This window comes from Myodes glareolus, chromosome 17, assembly GCF_982192425.1.
Source record: "Myodes glareolus chromosome 17, mMyoGla1.1, whole genome shotgun sequence".
Taxonomy (NCBI): Eukaryota; Metazoa; Chordata; class Mammalia; order Rodentia; family Cricetidae; genus Myodes; species Myodes glareolus.
This window is the reverse complement of record NC_142042.1, coordinates 28,574,344-28,587,111: the sequence shown is the minus strand read 5'-3', so window position 1 is coordinate 28,587,111 and position 12,768 is coordinate 28,574,344. Positions and strand designations below refer to the sequence as shown.

The 12,768-nt window shown below is 47.6% G+C and overlaps 1 protein-coding gene across 2 annotated transcripts in view; it reads left to right on the top strand.

The window, feature by feature from the left end:
• Nucleotides 1–4,504: 4,504 nt before the first annotated feature.
• Elovl6 (ELOVL fatty acid elongase 6) overlaps nucleotides 4,505–12,768 on the top strand; it is a 105,347-nt gene continuing 97,083 nt past the window's right edge. Inside the window, exons 1-2 of one of the 2 annotated variants that reach the window (XM_087897583.1) lie at nucleotides 4,505–4,635; nucleotides 5,025–5,145. In XM_087897583.1, coding sequence (XP_087753709.1) covers nucleotides 5,057–5,145 — 89 coding nt within the window. In that variant the 5' untranslated portion in view covers nucleotides 4,505–4,635; nucleotides 5,025–5,056. Of the gene's footprint in view, nucleotides 4,636–4,709; nucleotides 4,869–5,024; nucleotides 5,146–12,768 lie in introns of those variants that run through there. The other variant, XM_087897582.1, reaches the window with a different exon arrangement.

Sequence of the window (12,768 nt, the reverse complement as noted above, 5' to 3'; positions counted from 1 at the left end):
ATGTTTCTTATGCATGGGTATTTTGGGGTCTTCTTTTCTGGAAAAAAAAAAAAACCAAAGTATACCGTAGGCTCTCCTGCTTCCTTCTCTTTGTTTCCAGACAGGGTCTTCCCTGTTGTTCAAGCTGCAAGCTGTAACGCAATCTGCCTGTGTAGCCCAGGCTTGCCTAGAATTTTTGATTGTCTCATCTTATTCTCTGTAACGCTGGGATTATCATCACCCCCGTGGAACTCACACTTGGCCTGTGTCCCCTCATCCTCTTCCTTAAACGTGAATTAGCAGCTAAGGCCCGATGGGACATAGCTGTGACCTCAGCTACTTCTATACCAAGGCAAGAAGACCAGAGGTATTTTGGTTTGTTTTCAAGACAGAGTTTCTCTATGTAGCCCTGGCTGGCCTGGAACTCCCTCTGCAGACCAAGATGGCCTCGAAGACGCATGTCACCACCACCTGGTTAGGAGGATCATAATTTCAAGGCAAGTTTGGGCACTTGAATTATTCCATGTCTAAAAATAAAGATTAAAACAATACCAGATCATTCATTTTAATGTGTCTTAAATGTCACTCCCCACTCCTACACCGCAGTAAGAATGAGATCTCAATATCTTAGCTTATTTAGATCCCAGTGGGGCCTCCTCAATTCTCTGGTTGAAATTTTCTATACTAAAGTCCTTATTGATAGCTTGAGATTTTGATAGTCTCTCATCTTCAATCCCGCAAATTTAAACTCATTGCTTGGTTTGGTTGTTTTTAGAAACCAGGTCCCCTTTGTTTCTTTCTTTTTCTTTTCTTTTTTCTTTTTCTTTTTTGGTTTTTCGAGACAGGGTTTCTCTGTAGCTTTAGAGCCTGTCCTGGAGCTGGCTGTCCTCAAACTCACAGAGATCTGCCTGCCTCTGCCTCCCTAGTGCTGGGATTAAAGGCGTGCGCCACCACCGTCCGGCCCCCTTTGTTTCTTACACTGGCTAGAAATTGCTGTGTGCGGACTCTTTTTACTACAGGGCTTTTGCACTGGATCTCTGAGAGACTGTAACCAGCGGGCGACTCTGTGTTAGTGAAGTCTCAACTCCAAGTTCTTTTTTCAGCGAGGCCTTCTGGGTTGATGCGGGCACTCCTGGTTCTGTCCAGTAGGCTGTTTAATTTTAATCTTTGTATTTCGCTCGAGAACTTCGAAACGGCAGCAGGCAGCCACCAGAAGCGGAGAGTTCAAGCCCCAAGCAAAGCAAACTTGCAATGGCTCAGAATCTTGAAACTCTCAGAGCAGGCCTCTAGAGACACGTGTCCCCAACAGAGCCACACCTCCTAAAGTCCTCCAAACAGCATCACCAACTGGGGACCATGTGAAGACTCAAATGGCCAAACCTATGGGAACATGCTTATTTAAACCACTATATTATGCAAGGCTCACTGGTTTGACAGCACTCCGTGTGGACCAAGCCGGCCTCCAACTAGCAGTGATCTTCTTGCCTGATTAGAGGTGAGCATTGCCAGGTTCGGCTATCATCACTCTTTCCGCTCCTTTAGTCTTATCACTTAATCAGTATTCCTCCACTTCACTAACTTGCCTGATGGCACACATCAGGCACTATGCTAAAGTTTTTGTTTCATCAGCCACACACCCACCTTTAAGCCTAATGTTGCCAAGTGAGTTGTCTTGGGCCTTACCTTCAATGTCACTCGAACTGACCTGGCACATCACCCTGGAAGGACAATTCCTACCCAAGGGGATGAGCAAAACCTTTACATGTGTCACCATACATATTATTGCTAATCACCAACTAATCTAGCCCTGTGATTGATGTAATTAATATCCTTACTGGATTTCAACTCTTATTTATTTATTTAGCTTTGTGTGTGTGTGTGTGTGTGTGTGTGTGTGTGTGAGGAGGGTAGGGTTAATGTGGCCCCAAACAGCCTGGAGTTTGCTACTTAGCTGTTTGGGTTAAGGCTTCACCCCAGTCCCTGGCATCCAGACATCCAAAGAGTCTGGAATGTTTGGGTGGAAGTTCCATCCCAAGCCCTCTCCCCTGGGAGTTGTCTCAGTCCAGACTCCACTTCCCGGAAAGCTGGCCAAATGATGACCCCCTTCCCCAGAGATGCTCAAGACCGCCCCCAGGAAAAAAAAAAAAACACATGGTTTTTCAGTCTTCTTTCCCCATTTCCTCTGGGGGGCTGGAAGGCCACCCGGGAGCGCTGGCATCCAATAAACCTGGGCTTTTTCTAATTTGGTTTGATTTGGATTATTGCATCGGTAGAGAGGTTTATTGGGCACAAAAACTTTTCATTAGCCAAAAATGACCTCAAACTCCCCATGCTCCTGCTTCTGGTTTCCAAATGTTGGAATTATAGGCATGGGTTACCATGCAAGGTTTATTTAATTTTTTTAACTAAAAAAAGTGTGTGTGTGTGTGTACGCGTGCTCGCGTGCAGGTGGGGTTGCATCTCTGAGCAGGTGCGTTTGTGAAGGCCAGAGGTTGACTTAAGGGTGTCATTCCTCAAGACTTTCCTCTTTCTTTTAGAGACAGGATCTCTTAGGATCTCGAAGTTCCCTTTTTAGGCTTGACTGGCTGGTCAGCCAGCTCGAGGGTCTTCCTGTCTCAGCCTCCAGGCACAAGCGACCCTGGCCAGCTTTTTTTTTTTTTCCATCTTTTTTTTTTTTTTGAAAGTAATTTTATTAAATTATAAAGAGTTTCCATTTACGCCCCTCCTCCCAACACCCTCCCACTCCCCCCCTCCCTCTTCTCCTCCCTCTTTGTCCCCAAGGGCAGTCAGGGTCTCCTGCCCTGTGGGAAGTCCAAGTTCCTCCCCCCTCCCTCCAGGTCCAGGAAGGTGAGCATCCAAACAGACTGGATCCCAAAAATCCAGTATATGCAGAGGAAACCAGTCCCAGTGTCATTGTCAATGGCTTCTCAGTAAGACTGCAGGCCAGCCACATTCAGAAAATCCGGCCACATTCAGAGAATCTGGTTGGATCACATGCTCGTTCAGTCACGGTCCATCTGGCCTTGGTAAACTCTCATTAGATCCGACCCCTTGTATCAGTGGGTGATAGTATCCCTCGCAGTCCTTCGTCATTTTCTTCCTTCCATTTGGATCTTGGGGGGCTCAGTTCCGTGCTCCAACGCGGGCCTCCATCTGTATCGTCATCCAACGCCAGATGAGGGCTGGCCAGCTTTTTGTAGGTTCTGGGAATCTGAACTCAGGTCTTCATGCTGAGACTTTCCCAACCCTGTCTTGCAGGCATTTTTTTTTCTTCCTTCTTTTTTTTTTTTTCTTTTTTAAGACAAGGTCTTACTTTATATGCTTGGCTAACCTGGAACTCAGTAGCAGACCAGGCTAGAGTCAAACTCAAAAAGATCCATGTGTCTCTGACTTCCGGAAGTAATGGGATTAAGGTCATGTCCCACCACACTTGTCCCCCTCCCCCCTTTTGAGACTGGGGAAGGTGTGTCACTGTGAGGCACAGACTGATTTAGAATTTCTGGTAGTTTTACATAATATAATACATGCTAGCACTAAGCTTCTTGCCTTAGCCTCCATGTAATACTGGGATTACAGCTCTGGCTGTTCTGGAACTCACAGAGATCCACCTGCCTCTGCCTCCCGGGTGCTGGTATTAAAGGCATGCACCACCACCACCCGGCTTCCATCTGTAAACTAATAGGTTGGTAGCTGGGCCATTGCGGCACACGCCTTTAATCCTAGAACTCCTGAGTCGCGTGCCGATAGATTTCTGAGTTCGAGGCCAGTCTGGACTACAGGGCAAGTTCCAGAACAGCAGGACCACACAGAGAAATCCTGTCTTGAAAAACCAAAAGCGTTTAAACTAATAGGTCTTTCATCGCTCCATTTGTTTATGGTTGGATCCAAATAGATTATTAGGTATTTCATTGTCTCGCACTTCTTCACCCTCTTAGGAACTGAAACTACAATCCCCCAGGGAAACGAGAGGGGTATATGAGAAATGTAAGGTTAAAACGATGCTGAGTGTTCAGAGGGATGGGCATGGCATTCACCCCTCTCCCACATTAATCTGTTCTTCCTAATTGCACAAGGATCAGCAGAACTGAAGCAAAGCATACAGATAAAAAGTTTTGGCTTTAGACCAGTAGGCCTAATTCTGTATGCCGAATTCCTTTCCCCCTTTGTTCGCTAATATCCCCCTCCAGGTACTAAAACCCTTCATCTAACTCTTTTTCGCCCTTCCACTGCTGCCTCCTAGTCACCCTTGACTCCCCCGGTCCTTATCTTTAGCATCCTGTCTGCTTGTGATCCAAGGGCTCCGCGAGCCACATGGTCCCGCGGTCAACCTGAGTCCACGCCCAAGTTGCCCCGTGGAGGTGGTCTTTTGAGACCCTTTGGGGTATTGCGGGGTTTGGGAGGCGCGCTCGGCCGAAGTGATCCTCACGTTCATTTGCCAGGAGTTCTCATACGAGAGACCTGGCAAGTCTTACTATTTCCCAATTGTTTACTCGCCAGGCTTTCGGGTCCACGCGCCTCCCAGCTGCGCCTCGCACGCTGAACTTCATTCAAAGGCCAGGCAGGGCGGCCCACGAGGTTGCGAATGGGCTAGTGGATGACCTCCGGGCTACTTCCTCCCTTTCGGCGCCCTTCCCCCACTCCTCCAACCACCTTCTGGTAAACAAAACTGTCCCCCAGGGCGAGGGGAGGTCTTGCTCTTCCGCGCCCTCTCGCGCAAAGGGTTAATTTTCCTGATCGCATGAGGGGGAGGAGATTTCCCTGTAGACGAGTAAAAAGCGTGATGGACAAACGTGCGGGCACTAAGACCGCAAGGCATTCATTTCCTCCTACCGTGGTTGCGGACGCTGGGAGGAGAACCCCTGAGCCAGGAGCTGGGAGCCGAAGCGCAGGCAATGCTCAACCCTGGATGTAGCTGAGAGACTGGGAGAGAGATCGGCCGAGGAGACTGACAGCGGGGCAATACCCAGGGGGGGGGTGGGTGGGGGAAGCAGACAGGAGAGCACTCAAAATAAAAGGCTCTTTACAGATTTTTTTATTTTGTATAGAGAACACGTAGCGACTCCGAAGATCAGCCCCAATGAACATGTCAGTGTTGACTTTACAAGAATATGAATTCGAAAAGCAGTTCAACGGGAATGAAGCCATCCAATGGATGCAGGAAAACTGGTAGGTGATGCTTTTCGCGTGGTACTGTTCCCGGGAGTGCATTAATGTCGGTATTCACGGTCGGAGCATGAGCGAAGCGATGAATTGCTAGCAGCAGGCAGCAAGCAGATCGAGGAGTTCTCGAGTCTAATGTCTGCAGGAGTCTGAGGCTGCATGAAGCGTGCGGTTTGGGGGTGCCCTGTCTGAGCCGCGGCCACGCGGGCATCTTTGTGTAGATTATATAACGTAGACCATATAATATGTGTGCCTGGAATGATATACGGGAGACAAGGGAGACAGACACATACAATCCAGATACCCCACCTGTGCTGTCTCCCGGCTTTCGCCTAGATTTGGGGGTTTTCTTGGCCTCCGGCAACTGGAGCGTGCGAGGCAGTGGAGGGAGGACCCGGTCTCCGCTCTCTTTAACCCTCTCCAACCCACCTCTCCCTGAGCCTCTCCCTCTCCCGGTCCCTCGTGCCCTTCCTTTCTCCTTGTAGTTCTCACACTTCACTGCCCTCCCATGACTGCCGCCCCCAGTCGTAGATGCCCGAGGCCCAGGACCCCTTCCCCACTCTGATTACTCTCCGGTTTCTTAAAGACGTCGGGGAAGAGGGGACAATGAAAACTGCAGTAAAAATGAATGAACCCGAGCAAGTGGAGCCACGCCATTATTAAGTTTCTGTGTAAAGGAAACGCCTTTTGGACACACTTCTCAGTGCGGAGCGGCAGGAGTTTGGGCACTAGAAAGCTCTTGCCGAGCAGTCTTGGGGGTCCTTCCCCAGAACTTCGAATCTGGGAAAACATCTTGTTTACTGTGTTCCCTCCGTCCGTCTTTTGAAAAATCCCTGAGTGGGAGGCGATCCAGTGTCACCTTGCAATACTTAACAAGGGAGGTCCCTCCTTCCCCATAGACTGTGTTGTGGTGGAGACGTAGCCCTCCGGCTTAGTGCGAGCCCTGTGATCCCCCGCTGCGCAGCGGCTGGCCCTCGGGGGGCTTCCGGGCTTGGGGAGGTTCCGCTGCCGCGTGCGAGGGCGCTCGCTACCTGCCTTCCCTCCCTCCATTCATCAATGGGAAACCGGAGACGCTGCCGCGCCCGGGGCTGGCGCGGGTGGTGGCAGCCGGCAGGAGTGCAGGCGGCGGAGGCCAGGAGATCGACTTCCTCTGCCCGGCCCACGGCTTGTGGCTCCCGCCCCTTGGCGCCCACCCTTGGCCTTCAGCCTCCGAGTTGGGCCCTTGGGCGGTTTACGGCGGCGACCGGGCGGGCGGAGCCTGGCTCCCGGGCGCGCGAGTTGGGCTGAGGCATGGCGGCTGCCCGCGTGAGGCCCGAGCCCTAGAGCTAGCTTGGTGTTGTCGCTGGTGTCCTCCGGGACGCCGAAGCCGCTGAGGGCGCGGGCCTGGGTCTGGAGGGTGGTTACACCCGGGGAGTCTGGATCGCCCCGTAAGGGGGCGGTCAGACGGAGGCCAGGGCGCTGCAGGAAGCCCAGCCTCCTCGGGCTGGCTTTCAAGGGTCCTAGAGGTGCATCTCCTCCTCCTGCAAGGGGCTTGGGGGGTGCGGTGGCCTGAGAACAGCCCTCTAGCCTGGGACTTCTAGCCTAGAATTTTTTAATTCCACTTGTCACCGTCCCTTGCCGCACCTACTCTAGCCTGCCTTTCTCCTCCAGTAACCCGCTGCTCGCCTCTCCAAACGTGCATTAGCACTGCTTGCTGTATCCCGGTTGGGCCTGCCTTTTGGGAGTAGGCTTTCCCAGCCTCTGCAGGAGCATGGCCCTCACTGTCCGACCTTCACCACCTGTGAATACTGTCTCTGTTTGTTGCCCTCCTAACCCCCAAAACTACTTTCTGTTCCTGCCCCAGGACCATTTCCCGCCTCTTTCTGCAGACACTCAAATAAGTGACAACCAGACAGGTCCTTAGCCCTCATGGGACTGAAAATAACCCAAATCACAAATTTCTTTTCTCTTGTTCACCTCTGGCCAATGTTTCTTCTTAGCTCTTGAATGAACAGTCCCCTTTTTTCCTGGTCGTGCGTTTTCCTGGCGCTCTGTTTTGTAAGAGGTAGATACTTACATATGCTTCCTAGAACATCATGGGCTGATGAGGGCAAGGTTTTGCAAACACACACACACACACACACACACACACACACACACACACACACACCCCTTGATTCTGCAAAGCACTATATTCATGGCAGACGTTTGCAAAGTCCAGTGTTGAAAATGCTCACTTTGCCGCCAATAGTATCTGCCCAGATCCACACTACCGCGAGTTGAGCGTACTTGGCTTTTTGCGTTTTGCCCTTCCTGCCTTCTGATCCTTGCCGTTGTGTTCTTGGATTGCATGGTACTGATCTTAATCGCTTCCCCTTTCTTCTTCACTCCCTTTCCTTCAGCCTGCTTTTAGAGCGCTCCCACCTGCCCTCTCAAGATAACCCCCAACAGCCAAAATGTCTTGAACAAAAAGAAGGTCCTTTTTTTTTCTCATGTTGTCATTAGAAGAGAATGCCATCATAAAGGCTCATAGACCCTCTGGAGAGGAGTGGGGATGACTGGAAAATCACGGAGGCTCATCTTAACTTGACCTGGTCACTCAGAATATTTTGAAATAGCCTCTGGAGGAAAAACATGGAGAGAAACTTCTTCCTTGGCCTTTGAGGACTTGTTTGTAAAAGTTCTTTAAAATCTCTTAGACCTAGTCTAACGGTATCTCTACAGAGCGAGCTAGCTGCAGGGGTAGCTGAAGACTGGGGGAGGGGAGGGAAGCAGGTGTGGTGTCTTGCATTGCAGTAGTCTGAATGTACTAACCAGCCTCGTGTAGGAGGACTCAAAATAAGGGATGGGTGACACTGACCCTATGATGTTTACCTTAACTACCTCAGCATCCATTCAAATGGGGCCCCAAGTTTTGGGTAAACTCCTGAGGGCTGGACTGAGACAAGCTCATGAAGTTTATTGCCGCTTTGAATGTCTAACCCGATACAAATTGGCCTAGAGACGAACTATTGTCGACTTTATTTTTGTAGCAAATAGTTTTATACAGAATAAGTTGGGATGATAATTTCAGTGAGAAGTAGTGTCATATCTTGAAACTGCTTCCCAGTTTAAAATACCCTGGGTAATTTTTTTTTTTCCGGTGCCGTTTCTAACAATGAGGCACAGGAAAACGCCTGCTTTTTAGTTCCAAATGATATTTTTGAGTTGCAGGCTTAGAGTGAAAGGCCAAGTTAACCGCGTGGACATGGGGACATTTTGTTCCTTTAGGAGATGCCCAGCCTTTACCTGCTGTGCTCAGTAATAGCAGACTCGGTCAGTAAGTGCTGCTGGCTAGAGCGCAGGCACCCAGCCGTCCTCAGGAAGGGTTGGAAAGGAGACATAAACTTCATTGAGAAGGAAAGCAAGCTGTGTCTTCTCTGCTTCTGCAGCCTGCCAGGTTTGTGCTAACCACCGCCAATGCTAGTTGCTCCGGTTGTAATTGCCTGACCAATGATGATTATCTTCTGATGTCGGCTGACACGGTGTTCACCAATAGGAACGCAGGAGGCCTGTGCTGACTGCTGTAACATTATGTATGTGGGGTGATGTCATCAAAGGGCTTGCCTGGAACCTCATGAAACCCTCCCCCCTCTCCTGGCGTCCTCCACACATCCAGCTTTGAGTGCTTTGTATGTGTTTCTGACTTTCTCCTCGCCTGTGATTTCTAGAAGACTTTTATTGTTGTTGACACTTTCTGTCTGTATTCTAAGGTTATGAGACAAGGTTTTAGAATGAAATACTATCCCGCAGAGGAAACATTTTTACTTTTACTGAAGGGGAAAAAACTGACTTTGCCTGTCTGTGTATTCTTCTGTATATGAAGCTTTAAAAAGTAATGTGACGTGGCATGTCAGGGTTCTAGGGCGTTATAAACCCGTGTTAGCTGTTTACATGTTTTCAAATGGAGAGATTTGGACTGTTTTTCCAGTAGGGAGAACTGCTTTGAATTGTTCTGGAATTTTCCCCTCTTCCCCTCAACTTGCTGTATGCATCTGAGGAAAGTGCTGGGAAACCCTGGTGTCTGTGGGCATGGAACAGAATAGACCAGACTTTTCACTGGGTGATCATTAACAATACAGGAAATGTGATCTGGGTTGCTGTCCAGGAAAATCTTGTGTCCATATTGAAATATGTGTGTTGTTGCTACTTACTTGGAGAACCATAGCTCATGCTCACATCACGACTGGGAGTCTAAGGAGCTGACAGCCTTTCCATTGAACTTCAGTGCGCAGGGGCATAGGTCTCATATATGATAAGAGGGGTAAGGCTCTCACTTTTATAGAGAAGAGAATCATCATTTGTGTAACACAGGAAGTAATAAAAGGCTGTGTGGGAACTTTGACCTGAACTTCCAAGTAGTCAGGTCTCTTTCCTTTTTCAGGGTCTCAGTGATGAAAGCCAGTTTAACGTAGATTACTTGGTTATTCTGTTATCTACCTATATGTTTGTGTTAGTTAGTATATGGGGATGAAGGGGTATTTGTTTGTTTGCTTTTTGTTATTTGTCTTTACAAAAGACCTCTTGCTCAATTGGTCATTTCTTTATTTCTGGAAAATTGCCGGTTGCCTTTACATCGCTGATTCTAAAGGTGTCATGGGACACCTTAGAATTTAACCCTAAAGTTCCCCTACTTCATATCCAATGGATGCTTTATATATTCGCTTGAAAGAAGACTCACTCCAAGACAGTGGAAAACTCCAAGAGGGATGGAGGCCTTCAAACACTTTGGAAAAAAATAACCCACCCAGTTAGTTATTAGCCAGCAAAGTAAGATGAAGATGATCTATGTCCATGATCTGGAATATGTTGGGTCTGTGCACTTTTTTTAAATTAGTTTTCCAAATTAACTTGCCTTGGTCATTTATTTAATCTTTGACATATGGATGGGTGAGCTGTGTTGCTCCTTATTTATTAATTAAGTCAGACACCAGTCTGTCAAGCTTGCCCTGGCGCTTCCTTTGCTTGTCCCTGCATCAGGTCTGCCAGCTTCCCCTTGGTTCCTAGTGCCTTTGTTAGGTGAGCTCAAACGTGTAATTAGAAAAATTACCATACTCAAGGTCCCCCCTCCTCCCCCCCAGACGGTTTCTTTGTGTAGTCCTGGCTGTCTTGGAACTCTCTGTAGACCAGGCTGGCCTCTAACTCACAGAGATCTGCTTGCTGTTGTCTCCCTAATGCTAGGATTAAAGGCACGCACCAGCACCATGAGGCTTCTACTCTTGATTCTTGTAGAAAATTCTGTATGTGGGGTAAACAACAATAATTGGGGCCTCGTATATTTTTTGTTTGTTTAATAGTTAAAACTTGTTAAAATCCTCTCTTGCTGTCTAATCAGCCCAGTTGCTTAGCTTCTGTGTTAGGATGTTAAATACACGGGAAATGCTTCAGCCGCGGGACTAACTGGAGTGACAGACGTCCAGGTGAAGGGCAGCAGGTGGCACTGAATGCTTCTGACGTTGGGATTTCAGAGTCCTGTGTTGGGAGGCTTAATGAAAACAGCAAGGAGGTGATGCAAAGATTTGTTCCCCAAACTTGTTGGAATTCTGTTTTGAGACTTCTGTTGAGGCCCCCAGTACCTTTGCGGGGACAGGTGGCAGGGTAGCCGAGAAAATGGGTTAGCTGTCCTGAAGAAGGTAAGAAGGAAGCTCAGTAAAAGGCATTTTACAAAGAAAAGTACCTTACACATCAACTCCAGTCAATTTCCTCTGAACTTCGTCTGGCTTTTTGGTTATAGAGGGAAAAATGGAGAAATGCAGAATAGGCTTCCTTTGATTTGGTGAAAGGATGTTAATTATTGATTGCAGCATTTCTTTTAAGATGTTTTAAGACTGTTGATTAGTCTCCGCACCAAACTTGCACTGCTTTATTTATTTGTTTGTTTGTTTGTTTGTTTTTATTGATACTTATTGAGCTCTACATTTTTCTCTGCTCCCCTCCCTGCCTCTCCTCTCCCACCTCCAATCCTCTCCCAAGGTCTCCATGCTCCCAATTTACTCAGGAGATCTTGACTTTTTATACTTTCTACTTCCCATGTAGATTATATCTGTTTGTTTATTTATTTATTTATAAATAATAAGAAAGCAGAAGAAAGCAGGTGCTGTGTGTGTCTCTGTGTGTGCGTGTTCCCATGTCCGTATCCCTATAGGGACAAGTGGAAAATAAACTCCTGGTCTACCTAAGGCTCAGGCTGGGGAAGAATTCACACAGACCCACTCTTCCTGTTGTTCAAATATAGTATCCAGTCCGTCTGACAATATACAGGAAAACTTAGCTACCCTAAAACGTTCCTGTGGTTTTAGTCAATGATCTGCAAGTGTCTCTTGTCTTAATTTTCTTTAAGTAGATCCCAAACACTTAGAGCCAGAATAACTACAGAAAGCCCTTGCTCATTGTACTGGGTACAGTGGACAGAGAACCGTGTAAATACTTTAACCACTGCAAGTATTACTTTCCGAATACTGCTTGTTCCCGAGTGTCAGCACCTTTAATGACGCTTGAATAATAAGACTGACAGCTTTTCATCTCAAATACTGGCACAGGGATTGGGAACAGTCATTAAGCTTCGGCCTTTCCAGTGCCGTCTGCCTTTTTGTGATACCCACCTCTCACTCTTGGTCCTAGACCCCACGGGTGATGCCGGTGGCCGTGCTTTCTTGGGGACAGTTTCCGTCGCTGGTAATAGTCGCTACTCTGCAGATACACAGGCTAGGGGTTGCCCTGTCCTCAGAGGTCAGCTCTACAGTGTGAATGTTTAAAAAACGTCTTGAATTTTGCTTTTGAAACTTTTCCCAGTTCTAAAGCAACAAAAGTGCTTGTTAGAAAAAAAAAAAACAAACTCACTTAAAAAGAAAAAGACAGAGCCAGGAGAACGATCTCTTTAATTCTTACTGAGAAGTAAACGCGGCTCTTTCTATACAGTGCCTTCAGTTCTCTTTCTGGGGTTTTTCTCCCCACTAAGGCATTTAAGGATTTATGTGTTAGGTATGTGGTTATGGGTAGTTGCCATTTCCATGCTGCCTCCTCTCACCTTTCTGTGTTGCTGTTGTTGTCTTTACATAATAGATGTGTGTGTGTGTGTGTGTGTGTGTGTGTGTGTGTGTGTGTTACTAACACTTTAATATTAGTGACTACTTAGTATTTTGTTGACTGGGTCTCTTTGTCCAGCTCTGGCTGTCCTGAAACTCTGTAGACCAGGCTGGGATTTGAACTCAGAAACCCACCTGCCTCTGCCTTCTGAGTGATCAAAGGGCGTGCACCACAACCGCCCAGCTTGGGTAGACATTACATTCTTAATACATAGAATGTTATATTTCTTGTATTTTGTTACTAGGAATAATTCTCTGAACATCTTTAGATTTATTTATTTCTAATCTTAGGAGTGTTTGCTTGCATGTGTGTGCACCACATGCATGCCTGGCACCCTCAAAAGTCAGAAGAGGGTGTCAGCTCTCTGGGACTAGAGCTGCAGGTGCTTGTGGGCTGCCACGTAGGTGTTGGGAACTAAACTTTAGTTGACTATTAAGTGCTTTTGACCTCCAAGCCATTGCTCCAACCCCAAGGTGATGATGAGCATCTTTATATGTTTATCCGTTTACTCATTGATTTCCTTTG